The sequence below is a fragment of the Penicillium malachiteum genome, assembly GCF_028827825.1.
Source record: "Penicillium malachiteum strain IBT 17515 chromosome Unknown utg000002l:1.0-8849297.0:1.0-8852440.0, whole genome shotgun sequence".
NCBI classification, from domain to species: domain Eukaryota; kingdom Fungi; phylum Ascomycota; class Eurotiomycetes; order Eurotiales; family Aspergillaceae; genus Penicillium; species Penicillium malachiteum.
Genome location: NW_026643095.1, coordinates 2933480 through 2951243, shown reverse-complemented (window position 1 = coordinate 2951243; position 17764 = coordinate 2933480). Strand labels below are relative to the sequence as shown.

At 46.9% G+C, this 17764-nt stretch overlaps 6 protein-coding genes across 6 annotated transcripts; 3 read left to right on the top strand and 3 right to left on the bottom strand.

The window, feature by feature from the left end:
* Positions 1-739: 739 nt before the first annotated feature.
* On the bottom strand, positions 740-2281 carry N7483_004155 (Zn(II)2Cys6 transcription factor; the record flags this gene model as incomplete). The annotated part of the gene is made up of 2 exons (XM_057087592.1): positions 740-2162; positions 2214-2281. The coding sequence occupies 2 exons, from the start codon at positions 2279-2281 to the stop codon at positions 740-742; spliced, it is 1491 nt and encodes a 496-aa protein (XP_056947421.1).
* A 621-nt stretch (positions 2282-2902) lies between these two features.
* N7483_004154 (FAD binding domain protein) lies at positions 2903-4777 on the bottom strand (the record flags this gene model as incomplete). Its single annotated transcript, XM_057087591.1, is given in 4 exon segments — positions 2903-3194; positions 3256-3568; positions 3747-4004; positions 4021-4777. The coding sequence occupies 4 exon segments, from the start codon at positions 4775-4777 to the stop codon at positions 2903-2905; spliced, it is 1620 nt and encodes a 539-aa protein (XP_056947420.1).
* Positions 4778-6066: 1289 nt separating this feature from the next.
* Positions 6067-7131, top strand: N7483_004153 (Aldo/keto reductase; the record flags this gene model as incomplete). Its single annotated transcript, XM_057087590.1, has 2 exons — positions 6067-6357; positions 6433-7131. 2 exons carry the CDS (start codon positions 6067-6069, stop codon positions 7129-7131), a joined length of 990 nt encoding a protein of 329 aa, XP_056947419.1.
* Positions 7132-7285: 154 nt separating this feature from the next.
* Positions 7286-8657, bottom strand: N7483_004152 (uncharacterized protein; the record flags this gene model as incomplete). The annotated part of the gene is made up of 2 exons (XM_057087589.1): positions 7286-8202; positions 8225-8657. 2 exons carry the CDS (start codon positions 8655-8657, stop codon positions 7286-7288), a joined length of 1350 nt encoding a protein of 449 aa, XP_056947418.1.
* Positions 8658-12083: 3426 nt separating this feature from the next.
* N7483_004151 (Mechanosensitive ion channel family) lies at positions 12084-14861 on the top strand (the record flags this gene model as incomplete). The annotated part of the gene is made up of 1 exon (XM_057087588.1): positions 12084-14861. The coding sequence occupies one exon, from the start codon at positions 12084-12086 to the stop codon at positions 14859-14861; it is 2778 nt and encodes a 925-aa protein (XP_056947417.1).
* A 940-nt stretch (positions 14862-15801) lies between these two features.
* On the top strand, positions 15802-17198 carry N7483_004150 (uncharacterized protein; the record flags this gene model as incomplete). Its single annotated transcript, XM_057087587.1, has 2 exons — positions 15802-16236; positions 16299-17198. The coding sequence occupies 2 exons, from the start codon at positions 15802-15804 to the stop codon at positions 17196-17198; spliced, it is 1335 nt and encodes a 444-aa protein (XP_056947416.1).
* Between the last annotated feature and the right edge of the window lie 566 nt (positions 17199-17764).

Sequence of the window (17764 nt, the reverse complement as noted above, 5' to 3'; positions counted from 1 at the left end):
ACACTTCCATATCATGTATACTATTGGCCGAAACGTAAACAATCTCGCGCCAAGTATCTTTGGCGGGTCTACTGAGTCCGAGCTACTGAACTGTTCAGATTATGAGTACACTGGAAAAAAACTGAGAAGGCCCGAGTCATGAGGGGGAAAATTCATATGAATACTGAGCTTCATGTTCACTGCCTGTATCCAAAAAAATCTCTATCACAAACAGTATGAAGTATGCCGCATTATAATATACCAACTTCAATAGGGAATGCGAAGGATCATTCTGCAGTTTATGCACAAGCAATGATAGAGTTTACTTCATAGTGCAGAGCACATATACCCGGTACAGTGGATTCTATAAAGCGAGGAGTCCCATAGATGGGTCTGGTTAAAATTGGGTGAAAGGCCCGCAGGGATCCAACCTTCCGCGAAATCGTGCATTCCACTTCATCTCACCTACCACCTTCGAACTTGACAAGCCAAGTGTACTTTCCTTGGGATTTTTGATACTGATGACAGTGATGACTACCTGTTTGTGACAGCTGGTACTCATATATGCATGCCCAGGTGCACATGTGTGTATTACATCAAAAACTCTCTACAACCCAAGTGTACTCGTTTGAGCCACCAGTGGGCACCTGGGCAGATTCATGAAGGGGGTCGGGAAGAATTGATAGAAAATTTTTGCATTACTGAGTTCTTCTTTTCACATGTCCACAGACAAATATATGGATAATTCCTTGTCGCAGGATCATACTGGACCCTCTTGAAGAATTTGAGCTGATCGGACAGGCGACCACTTCTCAAGCTGCGGCACCGACCTGACTGTTTCAGACCAAAACTTGGTCAATTCTTCACTCTCGTTTTCATTAAAAAAAGGCATCTCTCCTTGGCCCTTTCTCAGGAGCTCCGCTTTCAGACACTCTATTCCCACACACGCGATCACGTTGGAATTCAAGAATCCCTCACAATGAGGCCAAGAGGACAAGGCTTTAAGTGCTCTCAATCGAATGGAGTATGTTGGGCCTCGGGTAACGACTACACCAAGGGCAGGGATAACGCCGTGACCCAAGGAAATCGTTGGGCGCTCGGGAAACAAGGCCATGAAGCGCTCATGGGCCTCCATGTGCCGGGTGAACGAAGCTAGCAAGGATTCAGGTGCTGGTCCCTCCATGAGACAGGTTTCTAAGCTTATATAGTGACCAGGTATTTGAAGTCGCAGGAGTTCGACCCCCTTTCGTTCTTGATACGTGGCATTGGGCTCAAACTCGCGATAGAAGTCATCCAGCATCAACTCTATCCTACGGAAACTGGCGATGTAGATATCTCTATCATGGGCAAGTTCAACATAATCTGCTGCTCTTTGGGCGGGTGAAAGTGACCAGCACTTTGCCAGGAATGGAACGGCAACATTCGAGTAGCCGCACACGATTCTATGCACATCGGCAGGTGTCTTGAAAGGAGAGACGCTTAAATCCAGTTCAGGCGATCCCAACTCAACGGCTGGAAAGAGGGGTTGGTGCCCTGTTCCAAAATGAGGTGCCAGGGCCTCCAGCCGTGCATATGTCTCGCGCAGGCATTTATTAATATTTTGCTTTTGTTGTGCTTCCTTCAAGACCCGAAGACCACTTCGCAGGTGATTGAAAGCATTTTCATATCGTCCGAGGACCATGTCACCCATGATAAAAAGCAGACAACACAACAGAACCACTTCCTGGAACTGAGGGTCTTGGGACGCCTTGCGAGCGTGCAGATGCGCAAAAGATCGCGATGCTTGCTCCAGCGCAACACGATGCTGAGACCTACGGAGATTCTCGCCGGAAAGACGCATATTATTGTCATTGGAATCCTCGTGTAGTGCACCAAGCATATTCGCCGCATGGTAAACTGCACGGTCGCCCAGACTCATCTGCAACGCTTGTTTCTGCCAGAGAGGAGCATTGAATAGATCCGTCAAATCTGGAACAGAGCAGTGCATGAAAAAAGAGAAGCATCGTTGTTCGTCACTGGTCGCGACCCAACCTAAGTGGACTCCCACATCTTGCAGCGCCGCCACGGAGGCCTTCCTCTTCTTTCCTTGTAACCGACCAAGATCATATCCGTCGCAGTGTCGTTTCGTCGATGTACAGTTGTTACACGCACCAGGCGCTTCATCGCATTTAATGTGTCGCGCTCTGCATTGCTCGTCAGCTTTAGCTTGAACGTTCACCTAGGATCCGTCTTACCGGCATGTCCGGCAGCCGTTCCTGGAACGTCGAGTGGACTTCCTGCTGGTCTTTGTGACCACCTCCATGTTATAAATGGAGATGAAGGTGGTTCGGGGAACCTATAGTCGTGATGTTCGGACTTCGGAGTGATTCTCCAGGGGGATCCAGATTGAAGTTCAGTGGGGCAAGTCGGGTAAATGGCCCCCAACTTGAGCGGAAGCAGAGGGTGTGGCTGAATCAACCTTTTCAATGGATCTTACCCAGTGCAATAGGGTTTGAGGTATAGTATCAGTGGCTGAATTAATTCGCAATTAACAGTCTACACAGTATCACTGACCAAAATGATGCCCAGATGGCGTTCCAAGGTTGTCAGGATAAGCTTAAAATGCTACCAAGATTGTGATACAGTGACTCATAAAGACCATCTGGGCAGTGCATTTTTGATTTCAAAGCTCACAATATCACGATAACTCAATATCAGCTGAATCGATCTCATGATTGATCATTCTGTTTTTTTGAAATAGCATGCTCATTGACCCCATGTTACGAGTGGCGAGGCGCCAACAATCTTGCTTATTGGCAAGAATTGTCATGTTCTAACATTCAAGCTTCAATGTCCCTCAAATCTCGTGCTGTACAGCGGGATTTTCTGTTCATTATTGATCCTTCTCTATATCATCATATCACTGACACCCTGAATGGGCTCTTCAGATACGACATAACCGTCCATCGTCATTTTCCACCCACCGGTCACTCCCAACCCCAGTGCGACCATAGAAGATCTGATCAGGATCATATTTATCCTTGATAGCCTGGAGTTGGTCATAGTGCCCACCGTAAAATTCGGATTGCCAATCCAGGGTGTTGAAGTCGGCTTCGTTGTTATAGATACCAGAAACCTCACCAGGAAGCACCAGTGCATCGAGTTTGGGTATCAACACATCTGCCATGAGCTTTTGTCCGTCAACATTGAATTGGCGGTCCGTGTGGAGGTATGGGCTAGAAGAGATGGTTGTCGTTAGATATTGAGCTGCTGACGCGAGTAAGAATGAAGACTTACATTCCAATCACAACAGAAGATGCCGTTGTCTGCCAGACGGGATTGGCTGCATTCGAGTAGAAAACTTGATCTTCCATGTTCCCAGGCCGAGAGACATTCATATGGTAACCGGAGAAGGCCGTGTTGAGGTCAATAATATCTCTGGCTGTGGAGATGAAGCGATCTGGCTGAGACTGGATCGAGGCTCGAGAGATAAGGCGACCTCCAACGTGAGCATCGGTGAGATTCACTGCCTGGTTTGCGACTGCGGCATGGTAGCTTGGGAAGCTATTGATCTTGTATTCTAAAAGGGTTCGGTTAGAGAATTTGCAGTCTTAGCAAGGTGAGTAAACGTACGATACGGCATTTCATGTTCCTTTAGTTTCAGTAATGTGGAGTCCAGATGAGATTGGAGTTCATCTTCTCCACCTCCAGGTAGAGTGATGGGCCCACCCAAAAACATCAATGGACCGCCAGTCATGAAGCAGGGAGAGCGATCCAGATATGCGCACCACCAGCATCCAGAAGAGATTGTGTATCCACAACGAAAGCTTTGACTACTGACCAGAAATGATCAACATCTTCTGGGTCAGTTCCAGCTCCGGAGGTGAAAGACAGTGAAGCAACAGAAGTTTCCTCTTCGGGATAAACTCGAACTGTCATGCTGAGCACGACAGCATACGTTCCACCACCGCCTCCACTCAGCGCCCAGTAAAGGTCCGCATTTTGAGTAGGTGAAGCAGTCTTCAACTCGCCTCCCGCGGTAATCACTTCCCACTCCAGGACTTGGTCGGCGGACAACCCATATCGTGAAGCCAGTGAGCCATGACCTCCCCTGGGTATAGCCACCCGCAATGCCCACATCCGGGCAGAGACCTGTCACAATCACATATCCTGATTCATGAGCAGCATTTTGAGCTTCAAATCCCTGAACACCGGCGCCAATTCTCATAGCAGGGCCTTTGTAGCCCGATGAAGCATAGCTTGGTATGGTCTTAATGGACTTGAGATTATGCGTCCATAAGTTCACCGCACCTGCGCCAGTGGATCTTCCGAGGTAATCATGACCTGTGTTGCGGATGACCAAGCGAATGTTGTGCTTTTTCACAAAATCCAGGACTTCCCTCACGTTAGCAGCTGATGTAACATTTGCTGCGTATTGAGCCAGAGGTCCAATCGTGCAAGGGCTATCAGCTGGAGCGAATGGTGAGCAAGAGCCGTTACTCCACCAAGGTGCCATCGGCGAAGATGGGTGACTCGAGTGAGTTTCGGGAATTGGCCAGCGAGCGAGCAAATCTGAGCACTTCTCGCTGTCATATGAAGCGGAGTCAGTATGGCATACGCTGCCAATGGGATGAACAGAAATGAGATTGCCTGAGAGAGACACATTCAAAGACTTCCATTCATTGACCGAAGGCCAGCATGGATCACCAGGGTAGCAGCGGCAACTTGAAGATGGTGATTGAGAGCCTGCCCTTAGCCATATCGCAAGCGGGACAATCGCAACTGCAAACAGCAGCGCAGCATATGATCGCCTCTCCATAGTTTTTTTTTTATAAATAAGAAGCAATGTGCTGAGCAAATTCAAATGCTCAATCGATATGGATGATTGTATTACCAGCACCCATGCACAGAAAAGAGCTATAAACGCGGATCCAGGCGGGAGTAACTGGCCGAGCCTGACTTTCAGCGAAAGGCGAAAAGACCAGTTCATTAATTGCGCAAGAGCTCCAGGGCTTTCAGCGGGTCTACATTACATTGACCCATGTAAAAAGCGGGAATGCTCCGAGTCGTTACTAGTCAATAACAACTTGAACCTGAAAGTAGGGAATAAAGGTAGAGAGACCGGGGTGCAGTGTCCGACCAAGCACTAATTTAGAAACTTACACCTAAAACACCAGGTAAGTGCCACTGTAATATGCGTATGCTCCGCATTTTCTTCGTCTCTTTGATCCGTGACGTATAACCAAAGATATTTGTGCCTCAAAATCGACAATAAAGTAGACTCTTTAGCGCTGGGAGTGGAGTCGTGCTGTGGTAGATCGGGGGCCAAATACCGCCTTACACGCCGATCTATCCTGTATTCCGCTCAGATCGACCTGGACACATCATGCCTGTGCGCTGAATCAATACAATTTGAAGTCCAAATTGCAGATTGATACTAATTTGAGTGTTAATGGCAGAAAAGCACATAGCCAGCTACTCGGTTCCACATACAAGCAAGGACTTCAAAGGTCAATTATGACTTCAGCAACCTAACGACTCCTCTATTCCTCCTGATTTAGATCTCATACCAGCTTGGACTGATCCCACTGGCATGGCTTCCGAGCTATTGAGGCCCAGAATTTGATTCAGCTCCTTTCTATCACACGCTAAGCATGCTGCTTTCAGCGACGTACATTGTTTCACCAATCACCTACCCTCGTGACTCCACAGCCCCAGATATTGGGGCCAAATACGCCCTCATACACCCGGCAATACCCATAACAAGAGGAGAAGTCAAGTTGAATGAGCTGTGGGTTTACACTGTACCTTGATGGTCCCGTCTCCAGTCTCCAGTCACAACAACTAAGCGATAAGCCACCCGTCCGGATCTACGTGGATCAGTTCAAATTCGATTTCTACGAAGCATTTTACGGCGTCACGGTATTTTAAGCTAAATTGGGAAAAGGAGCGCGAGGAGTGCGCAATTTCGCGTTAATTGAAACCTGGAATTTCCCCACACATTAATATATAAGAGTTGAGAATTGCCTCCAGGGCCTTCGGGTCCAACTTGAACTTGAACTATTATATTTGAATTTTCAAGTCTCATTTCCGCTTCAATACAACAAGATGTCCTCATCTCCAGAATTTGTTGTTGGTTGCCTCAGCTGGGGTGAAAAATGGAACGCGGAGAATGTCCAGCGCTTGTTAGAGCGCCTTGACGCAGCGGGAATCAAGCACTTTGACACTGCCAGCTATTATCCCCCAACTAATTTGGGAGCTTCCGAGAAGCTTCTGGGAACTGTCAAACGACCTGGATTTACCATTGATACCAAGATTCTCTTAAGACCTGAGGCCCTGCGAAAGGATCTCATGGAGGGATCCCTGCGCCAGAGCTTGGAAAGCCTTGGTTTAACAAAGGTACTTCTTCCCTTTCATGCTTTTAACCCCTCAAATTCCAAGCTAGAACCCACTTTCATATTGATACCCACTTAGGTCAAGACTCTCTATGCACATGCTCCGGACAAAATCACCTCGATCGCCGACCAAGCCGCCAACTTCAACCACTTTTATGAGGCTGGATACTTTGAGCAGCTCGGTCTATGCAACTATTCGCCCGAGCAACTGTCTGAATTCATTGAAATCGCGAAAGCCAAAGGCTATATCCTCCCCGCAATCTACCAAGGCCAGTATAACCTGTTTTGTCGCCAATACGAGACCGATCTCTTCCCTCTTCTCCGAGAGAACGGAATACAATTTGTCGCCAACTCCCCTCTGGCTGGAGGGTTTGTGACAGGGAAGATTAGTGGAGACCAGGATGCCGAAAAGCTAAAGGGTACTCGATTCGAGCAGAGCGAAACCAATATGTTGGGCTTCCTTTACCGCATGTGGTACGACAAGCCGGTATTCCAAGCCGCGATGGATGAGCTCAAAGCTGCGGTCGCTCAGTACCAAGGCGAGGCGACTAGCTCAGCTCTGGCCCAGGCGGCATTTCGCTGGCTTTTGTTCCATTCTGGTCTTCGGAGCACAGACCAAGTTGCAATTGGACCTAATAGTGTTCAACAACTTAATGATTACCTCGATGCTCGTGACGCTGGTCCACTGTCAGAGGAGCTAGCAAAGACTATTGATAACCTCTATCAGCCGCTTCGTGAGCAGGCTGCGCCATTGGTGCAGGTTGGTTGGTGGTCCTGATTATGATTGAAATTGGAATATTCTGAAGATAGCAAATCAATTCAACTCATATGACCTTGCAACTTGAATACTAATATCCGGGCCCGGATATACATCGACTGCAACTTGAAACCTGGGGCTCTTCTAGTACCTCCATACTAGGTATCGGACATATCTATATTCCGTTGTCGAGTGTTTCCATACCAGCGGAAATACCCAGATTCTCAAGAGCATTTTCTTTCACCGAAAGTAGAAAATTTTCAACAAATTCACTCGTATAGAAGGCCTCATTAAAATTTGCGCTGATATGCATCCTACCATCCCAGGTGAACACCTCAGTTGGAGTCTGTTTGGTCAGAACCGAGTTGTTGTAACTGACATGCTCAACTTTGACAGCTCCGTACTGATGCTGAATGAGATTTGAGTCGATAATACCGAGACTGTTGAGCACAGGTTCTGCGGGCTGCGGTGCATCCGGCGGGGTTTTGACTCTCACAGCATGACTCGCATCTATAAATGGGCGGCGGAGGAATATCGCATCGTCATTTCTCCAGTCCCAGGATTGGTGGTAAAGTTCCTGGAGAGTGTGTGCGAGCTCATCCCACGAGGCACGGGCGTCGACATTGATCGCTTGGAAATGCATTCGCAATGTACCTGCATCTCCCGGGCCGTTTCTTGGTGGCTTACAGTATTTCCGCATGTCGAAGAGACCAATCGACATAAACCGTGTTGCGGGGGAGTCCGGGTTCCTAATCAGAGTTTCCACGATCATAGAGGCATGCAGTACTGAAGTAATTGTGAAGCCATGCTGACGTGCCGCTGTTCTGAGCGCAGTGGTTTCTTCTTCAGACAGAACAATCTCTATTCGGTCTGTCCCACCAGGCAGCACATTCGGGTAGGATGGTTGAAGTCCAATTCCCGGTCCACCCTCAACTTCCTTAGCTTGAAGATCAAGGGCGCGTTGCTCCCAGCTTGGATCCCATCTGTCAGGCAAGGCAAGAGCCTCGTCAAAAGAGACTGCGAGGTTCTTCACTTCCTCGCCAGTGAAAGTGGGAGGGTCAAGCGATGGGTCCCCCCAAGGAATTGAGAAGACTACTCAAAATCCATGTGGTACCATATGCATCCAATCGCCAGTGAGAGGTTACCAATGCAATCTGGTTTGCCGCTGGGATCCAGTGACATGTTACTTGGGGTCCTGCCACACGTATATGGTTCTTGAATAAGTCATCAGACGAAAGGGCATCCGACTCAACATGGAATGTCGCATCACACCATGCTTCCAATGCTGGCTCGTCGCGGACGGTTTCGTATCTTTTTTCGGTATCAATGAGCTGCACTGCAATTCCGGGGTGAATGAAACGTTGGGCTCTCCAGGCATTGCGCACATCCCGAGCTGGATCGGCAGACGCGAATTGAACTCGTGCGCTAACCATCACCACCCATAATTCACACCCGATGGGCTTTCCCAGGTCACCAACCCACGCAAACTCCCTCTCAGCGGGGTCTAGTGGCATGCACCAATAGCCGTCTTTCTGATTCCACTGCATTATGTCTGGCATTTTTTAAGGGTCGCTTGCAAGGTTGATTTTCGCGTCGATAGGTTTGAACTCTAGAGGCGCAGATGTTTCAAATAATTTAAGTTCATGGAAACTTCAAGTTCTGGGATATGACGTTATATGAAGGCCATCTGAACAAACACTATCTCTAATTCCCCGCAATTCATGGGGCTGTTTGAACGCTCTCCTGGACACCCATCTCTATGAATAGATCAGACAAATATAGAAGTCCGTCTATCACATATGCACTAGGAGGCCTATCCCGTGCAGTGAGCTGCCTATCCAAGTTAGTAGCCTAATGCACATGTGCAGGAGGTTATCCATTATCCAACCAGACTTGCAGGGATTCGTCAAAATAGTACTTGCAACGCCTCGAAATATTCGAACATTTGAACGAGGTACCTCGCACGTTTATCAGATCCTCGAATAAACACGGTTGAGATATCATGAGGCACAAGCAGACTCCCCTCAGAAATTTGGTCCGAGATGATTTGGAATGATAGAGCGCCTTATCAAGACTGGGAGTTAATCTAGGTCAAGTGAATCCTTCGTACCTATTTTTGTTTAGGCGACTCAGGTAGTGGGACCCAGACAGGGATATCGCATATTATAAAGCCCTCAAGCGCTAATATACTACCAGTTATCACTATAATGAACTTGAATGGCCCCACAAGCTAAGCTTTCTCAGTGTTTCTATATAAAGACCAATGGATTTCATGCCCTTATATACGTGTGCAAAATATGGACCAATTCAGAAACATTCGAGTCCACATATGTGCATATGTGGGATGTAAAAACACTGGCATCGAAAGTCCCTGGCTATGGATAGTATGAAGCTTAATCAACTCAGGCTTCCATGAATTCTAGGTATGCACGTTTGACTAAAATAAAACCCATGCAATTCTGAGGCTCGGTAGGCAGGAATACAAGATACTAGTAGCAGACCAAGCATTCAAATTGATCAATCTTTTAGATAGGATAGTGAGAATGAGACTAGATGAAGATATCAGATGAGATAGATTAATTCGTGGAGTCTGTATCTGCCACACTCCGTGAATGGATGATTTGAACAACTTGGAGTGGCCTTGTGAGCAAAAGGACCCCTTAGCTCCTCCATAGCATGGCGGGAAGAAAGAAAGACATCTGGAGGAAGTAGGATGTGTTGGTATGAATTATGTGGATTATAGACCGGTACAAAATGATCAAGGTTCTGATCCTGGAGGGGGCCTGAATGAAAGGGCGACGTATACTAGTACACACAACGTACTTTTGGAAACGAAAATTTGCATCATGGAAACTGATTGGCTCGCCTTGCAATTTCCCATTTGTTCTGTGACCTTAGGTATCCTAATCAATCCCAGTCACAAGGGAGATATTCCATTAATGTTCTACGGTGTACCTTTTGTATTATATCGCCATATAAAAGATACATATCTGATCCACCCCAGTGTACCCGCACACTGAAGATCAAGCCCATAGATAAAGCTTGACATAACCACCGGGAGAATCAGAATAGTAGTATTTATCCTAATTAAACACTCGAGCCCTGCCCAGGTGGAGGATCAGAGAACGGTACGCGTCGCGGCTCAACAAGACCCCCGTAGTTCAATTGTTTCTTAATTGAGAACCTGATTTCCCGAGTTTATTGAGGCTGTTGCTTGAATTAAACTCGAAATTAATCAACCCTAGAGGCGACTCTTTCTTCCAAAAGTTTGAAATGCTTAGATCACTCCTATAGTTTCATCTTGAATTGCTCTAAAACAATCTTCTACTAGTAATAGTACTTCGAAATTTGAGCCTTCAAATATTCACTTTCAAGGTTGCCATAAATGGAGATACAGAGATGCACATCTTCACCAGCACTTGATACTAGGGAGATCTGTATACATGCTAGTGCTACATAGTATGTACACGGGAACTTCCAGATGTCCCTTTGATCATATTAGAAGTATTCATATCCAACTAATCCACGGAAAACCATCACTGGCAACTCCGGGCTTGGCACTTGTCCTCCCGATAATCCGCCGATCTTCTTCCTTTACAGCGGAATTCTAGGCAAGTCTGGCGCACGGGGAGATAGCTCACAGACCACTCGCAGTAGTCCATGCAGGCCATCCCCCCTCCTTCCAAGGTTATCAGTTTCTCACCGTGATACCTGATTTTATCTCTGATCGGCCAAGTTGGTAGTCAACTGGTTACATTTAATTCCTAAGGTGTGCTTGGAAGACTTTCAAATGTTCTTCTCATCAGCTTGTGTGGATTCCATATCGCTGACAGTCGTAATACTCTTTTTTGGCATTAGAATACTCCACTTCAAAGGTGCGTTCATTGTCATTTCCCCGTAGAAAGTTTCTAGACTTGCCCATGGCGTGGATCTGCGGATTGGCAACCTCCACGGGAAGGTGTTGATCCACTAAGACGCGGGATCAGAAATGATATCACGACTCGGTGGGTAAATAAATGAAGATGCTCATTTCAGGGGGAATTAACACTGCATGAACATAATAAACAAAATACTCTGCATTTATTGATTTTTCATCTCATTTCTACTAGTACCATGCCAAGATGGTGTTTGTGGTTATGTTTTACAGGTTTGCTTTTGGGTGCATGGTGGCGCAGTGGCGTTTCCATGGCGTTTACATAGCGGAGAAAAACCAGGAAATGAATGTATAAAACTATATTAGAAACTCAGCATAGGGAACATAAAACGTCAGAGCATCCAAAATAGAAGTTCCAGATTTGGGTTTCTATTTTTCGGTGCATTTTTCATGGGTTTCTCCTCAACGCCACCCGGTGGAGATCAACCAGACGTGGAGTCCCGTCAAATCCAGTGAACATCGAGGACACATAATGCGGGCTTGGCAGATTCAAATGGTTCTTACCTGATTGATCAATTGGTTATATGCCCAGAGAAGGGATTTAGTGGTGGTTAATCATGATCAGAAACTGTAGATATGAAATCTTTTATCGGATTTGGCTTCAACTAGGTAGCAATATCGTTCATGAGTGATATGAACCATGAACCATGTATATTTAGAGGACCCTGATTTATGTGCATAAGCTCCGACTTAATTAGTCTCGACCCTTAATCTTCGCAAAGTCCAGAGTCCAGACTATGGGATCCACTCTGGGTCTCACTTGTCCAAGGGTTCTATTTCTCGTAACGATCTTCCCCCGAAGCTTCACATGGACGGTTTTCCTTTTTTCTATCACGCTCGTTACCTGTAGCTTTTAACTTTCATTTCTCCTGGAGGTTGCCTCTTCTTTCAAACAACTGTTTAAAAGCGCTGCATTCTACAGAAACATCTCGAGCCATTTCATACTTGATATCTTTCCCTCACTTTCGTACTCTACTGGCCGGTCCATAGAGCTCTCTCCTCCGCATCGCAACGTTTCCCCTTACTGGCTAGTACCAAAATGGCGAGTCCTGTGGAGGACCGCAAGACCCTCCATGTCCCGGAGCATAGAGAGGGAGTATCAAATTCCGACGAAGTATCACCTCTCTCCGATGACGGCACGTACGTTCACGAATCATCCGCTGGCCCGAGAAATCGGCTACGAGTCGATACTACTACGATACAAGATGAGGAAGGACGCCCAATAATGAGTACACCTTCTGCACGTCGCGAAGAAGCAACTCGTTTGGAGGATGATTTATTACTATTACAAGCGGAGCGCGTGGCATCCCGGTCAACGCAAGGACCCGATGATGGGGAAGCTTCGTTAAGCCGGACCAGATCAAGACGCACAGAAGTGATTGATGAATTCGATGAAGCTACGAACCCTCTTCATGAAAAAGCAGCTGTGTATAGCCCTCCCGAGAACCCGCAGACAGAGCTTTCTGCCTTTGTGAAGAAGATACACCAGTCCAGCTTTATTGTTCGATATCTTACATACATCTTACCTGTGGTTATACTTTTGTTAATTCCTCTGCTTCTCGGAGCTCTCAAGTTTCAGGATACCGGCGTTGGCGGTGTCAGATTAATGTGGTTCGCAATCTGGCTGGAAATTTTCTGGCTAACGCTTTGGGCTGGGCGAATTGCCAGTAAGGCTCTGCCAGCAGTGGTCAGCATAGTCGCTAGCATTTTCACCAATAATGCGAAGAAATGGCGCGATATGGCGAAGCAATTGGAGGTTCACTTTGCGCTCTTCTTGTGGTGGCTCGGTGTTGAGATCTCGTTTCTACCCACTATGACGAATCATCATGTGGATGGTACGAAGGGAACCAAGAGCTGGGAAGTAACCTTTAACAAGATTATCATCACGATCTTTGTGTGGACAATTCTCAATCTGATCGAGAAAGTTATCATTCAGCTCATTGCTATCAGCTTTCACCTGCGCACTTACGCCGATCGAATCGAGATCAATAAGTTTCAAATCGGTAGCTTGACCAAGCTATACAGTTGGTCTCGTGCTCGTATTGAGGAAACCGATGAGGCCTTTCAGGAGAAAGAACCCGAGGAGAATACAACTAGTACCAAAACCCCACTTCACTATGCTGGCAAGGCCGCTGGTAAGGCGCATCGCAAAGCAAAGGGCGCTGTCAAGAAGGTCGGAAATAAGGTCGGCGATGTGGCTGGGGCTGTTGCTGCAGATTTCACTGGTCGGACAACTACTAGGAGCAGTGATCCCTACCAAGTCATTCTCACCCTGTTGCGTACAACATCTGGGTGTCAGGTCCTTGCCCGTCGTCTTTACCGCACTTTTGTCCGCGATGGCTTTGACACTGTGTTCTCGGGCGACCTAAAGGAGGCTTTTGAGAATAACGAAGAAGCCGAGGCCGCTTTCGTTATGTTTGATCGTGATATGAATGGCGATATTTCCATGGAGGAGTTGGAGGCTGTCTGTGTGGATATTGGACGCGAGCGCAAATCTATCACCGCATCATTGAAAGATCTGGACTCGGTGGTGTCTAAGCTCGACAATGTCTTCATGTTCTTTGTCATTATCATTATTATTATCGTGTTCTTGTCGCTGATCTCGACCTCAGCAGCTGGTGTTCTGACTTCAGCTGGATCAAGTATTCTCGCTCTTTCTTGGCTATTCTCTGCGACCGCCCAGGAATTCCTTCAATCCGTGATTTTCGTCTTCGTCAAGCACCCCTTCGATGTTGGCGACCGTGTGACTGTCTATGGAAACTCCGGCGATTCAGGCCTCGGTGATGATTACTTCGTCAAGGAGATCACTTTGTTGTATACTGAGTTCAAAAAGATGCAGGGTCATGTTGTCCAGGCACCAAACAGCTACCTGAACGGGCTCTTCATTCTGAATCAGCGTCGCTCTGGTGCACTGGCCGAGGCTATTCCCATCATCATCAAATACGGCACAACAATTGACCAAATTGATGGCCTTCGCCAGCGTCTCTTGGAATTCGTACGCAGCGAGAAGCGTGATTTCCAAAGCAACATCTTGACCGAGTTGCGCGCTGTGACCGAGAACTTCTCTTTGACTCTCAACGTTGTCTTTTTCTACAAATCGAACTGGCAAAATGAAGGTCTCCGTCTGCAGCGTCGCAACAAGTTCATCTGCATGCTTATGATCGCCCTTCAGGAGATTGGCATCGAGGGTCCTCGCATGAACCTCCAGGGTGCCAATGTGGACATCCCCTTCCACGTCAACTACGGTACGCCTATGGTCGCCCCAACACCAAAGCACGAAGGTCCCACCGATGCAGAGGAAATTCCAATTGGCGAGGACTTTAGTGCTCTTCATGAGAACACCGCTATGACAAGCGGAAGCACGGCGCGTCATCCCTCGATTCTACGCAAGGGAATGAACACCGCCGCCGCCCGAGCCCGTGGTGCGTCCACATCCCGTAAACACGTGGATTTCTCCTCGGGTATGTCCAATATGTCTTCGCACGATATCATGGGTGATGTTTTCGAAGATCGCGGTGTACGCATTGACGATGTCGTCCGCACTACAAACCGGGAAGCGGCTGAGCGCCGTATGCAGGAGGTAGCCGAGGAAGAAGAAGAACGTCGTAGCCAGACATCATCGTCCCAGCGTCGACGACCTTCAAACCTTAGTGCCCCTTCTGAACCTCGCCAGTCTACCGATGCACATAGTTATCGCAGCGGCGGCTCGTCGACGAGGAACCGCTTCTTCCGTCATCGTAGCAGTATGAGCGTCGATCATGGAGATGTGGAGCAGGGCGTTGTCGAGCAGTCCCCCCCTCCTACGAAAAATGATTAAGTGATCGGCGGAATAAAATGTGGCATTTTTGTCAGCGATTTTTTGTTTGATGATCTTATTTGCACATATACTTGACTAATATTGCTATACTGTGGTTCATATATCCCTTAGTGTACGTTTACAAGATCGAACTTATGCAGTTTTATGTACTTCTTTCCATTTGATGGCTTACTATGAGCTACATTCTCGAATACCGATTCACCTACCACTGCAGCTCAAGCTCGCGTGTCTCCACTAAATGCTCTACTAGTTCTCAAGCTTTCATGCAAGTTCAGTGATGTGATAAAGCGCCACATCGTCAGACAAGACCGAGGTTAAAGCCTGGGCGCTTTGAGCCACTATCCACCGACAAATAGACTTGACAGTCGGTCAATTTTACACTCCGACTCCGTGTCTTCACAGAGATTCTTGTTCTGATGCTGCATTTACCTAGAGTGGCATGCATAGTATTTGTTATGTCTCGCTTATTTACTTCCGGACTTTTCGTACGGATCATTTCTTGTTTGATCAGCCGTGCCTGATGTAGTATTTCTTCCGGGATGGTAGCCCATCACATCCAGGTTCCTTGATGTCCTGAAAATGCATGAGCAAGTGATCATTCAGCACGGCCACTTCGGGCATCTGGGTTGTTTTCTGAGTGGTTCGTCCCGTGCGATCGACAAGCACCCATCCTTCGCTTAACCATCTACGCACTAGTCTTCATGCATGAGCTCAGTCACTCCACGAGGAACCTAATATCACATCTGCGGGGTTATCACACTGTTCCTGAATTGGCAAAGCTGAGACTTAGTCCTCTGACTTCAAGTACAAAGTAGCTATTGTTACTTTGGATTATAAATAAGAATAGCAGGATGGCACACTCAGATGGATGGGTTAGTGCTTGTCGGTTGTCAGCCAACACCAGGTATCCAAAGTCGTGATTGTTTGAAGTTAAGATAAAATGAGGACATCATTTACTCTCTTACCGCTTCTTTCCTCTCTATTTTATCTTATCTCCGAGGCTACAATCACTCCTCCATCTGAAGACTCCTTCTATGATCAGCCGAGTAACATCAGTGACTATGATAACGGCGAAGTAGTTCGCTCCCGTTCCGTGTCCCCTGAACTTGTGTCTTTTCTATCACTCCCAGTCGATGTATCCGTCCAGACTGTTCACCAATATTTTTTCCGAACTACCGACAGTCTCGGTGATGCCGCTGGGTCAGTGGTGACTCTTATAGAACCATATAATTCTGATCCATCCAAGTTGCTCGGGTATCAGGCATTCTATGATAGTGCCAATGTAGATTGCAGTCCTTCTTATACTCTACGCGCGGACTATCAGAATCTTGGTTTGACCGTCTCCGGATTGAATGTGTCAGAAGATATCCCTTTTGTGAGTTCTCTCTGCTTATATTCCAGCACTCATTGTCCGTCAAATCTGACCTCGCATTTTAGATTGCCGCAGCTCTCAATCTGGGCTGGTGGGTCTTCACAACCGATTACGAAGGACTCAATGCAGAATTCACTGTCGGACTACAAACAGGTCATGCTGTCCTAGATTCTACCCGCGCAGTCCTTAGTTCTGGCCCTTCAGTTGGACTATCAAGCGATCCCGTATATGCACTATGGGGCTACTCTGGTGGCTCGCTGGCATGCACATGGGCTGCAGAGTTACAGCCTTCGTATGCGCCGGAACTAAGCTATGCTGGTATCGCCGTTGGAGGCACAACACCGAATATTAGTTCTGTCTTGGAGACTATCAATAATGGCTCAGATGCTGGTCTTGCATTCTCTGGTATTTACGGCCAGGCAAAGGCGTTTCCCAACCTGACAGAGTGGATGAGTTCAAATCTAGTGTCTTCGAAGTCAGATCAATTCTACTCCATCGCAAATGGATGTCTTTCTCAGGCTACTGATACTGGTGCTGATCAAGATATCTATTCTTATTTTGAGGATGGAGAAGACTCATTCTATGATGCCGTGCCTGAGTCTATCTTTACGTGGTCGGGGCAGCTGGGACTTCACGGCACTCCGACAGTACCTTTGTTTATCTATAAAGCTATTGGTGATGAGATCAGTCCTGTGGCAGATACGGATTACATTGTGTCCAAGTATTGTGATGAAGGTGCTACTATTGAATATCATCGGGATTTGGTTGGGAATCATGAGACTGAGGCGATCTCGGGTTCAGCAAGTGCGTTGGCATGGTTGTCGGATCGCTTGAATGGGGAGAGTGTGAGCAGTGGGTGTACTACTGAGGATGTTATTCTTTCTTCCTTCAGTGTTGAGACGCTGGTACTACTTGGAGAGGAATTGTTCTCACTGCTCGAGGCAACACTGGGGGGACTGCTATAATTGCCTAATATTACTATCAGGACTAGCTGCAGTGAGGACAGCAACTTTGGAGCATTAGGCAGCATTCCAAACTCAAAGTTTAATGTTAGGGCAATTGGGACGAAGTACTATGTGGTGGCCATCAACAACTTGAAGGTTCAAGTTAGTATTATTGACTCAAGTGCTTGAAAACCGAACTCCCATTTCAAATTGCAATATCAATTTCTTTCTCACTTGCACAAATACCAGTACACCATTAAAAATTGAATAAAAAAAACGAGGGAAATATTAAACTAGAGATCCCACACATGCCAGTCTGAGTTTAGGTACTAGTCAACTGGTCGTTCTAGATATAAAATCAACGACCGTATGTTTAACCAGTTGACGCAAACCTTGGTAATACATATGTACCAAATACTGGTTAATATGCTTCCTTGAAAGACATCTGGATGATCTTTTTAAAATATTACCAAATCATAATGAGAGGTATTGTAGGCAATGCATAGTAGGCCTTCAGTGTCCTATCCCCCGCATAGCACATACCACATACCACGGGACGCACAGTCCCATGCTTAAATTAACATTTG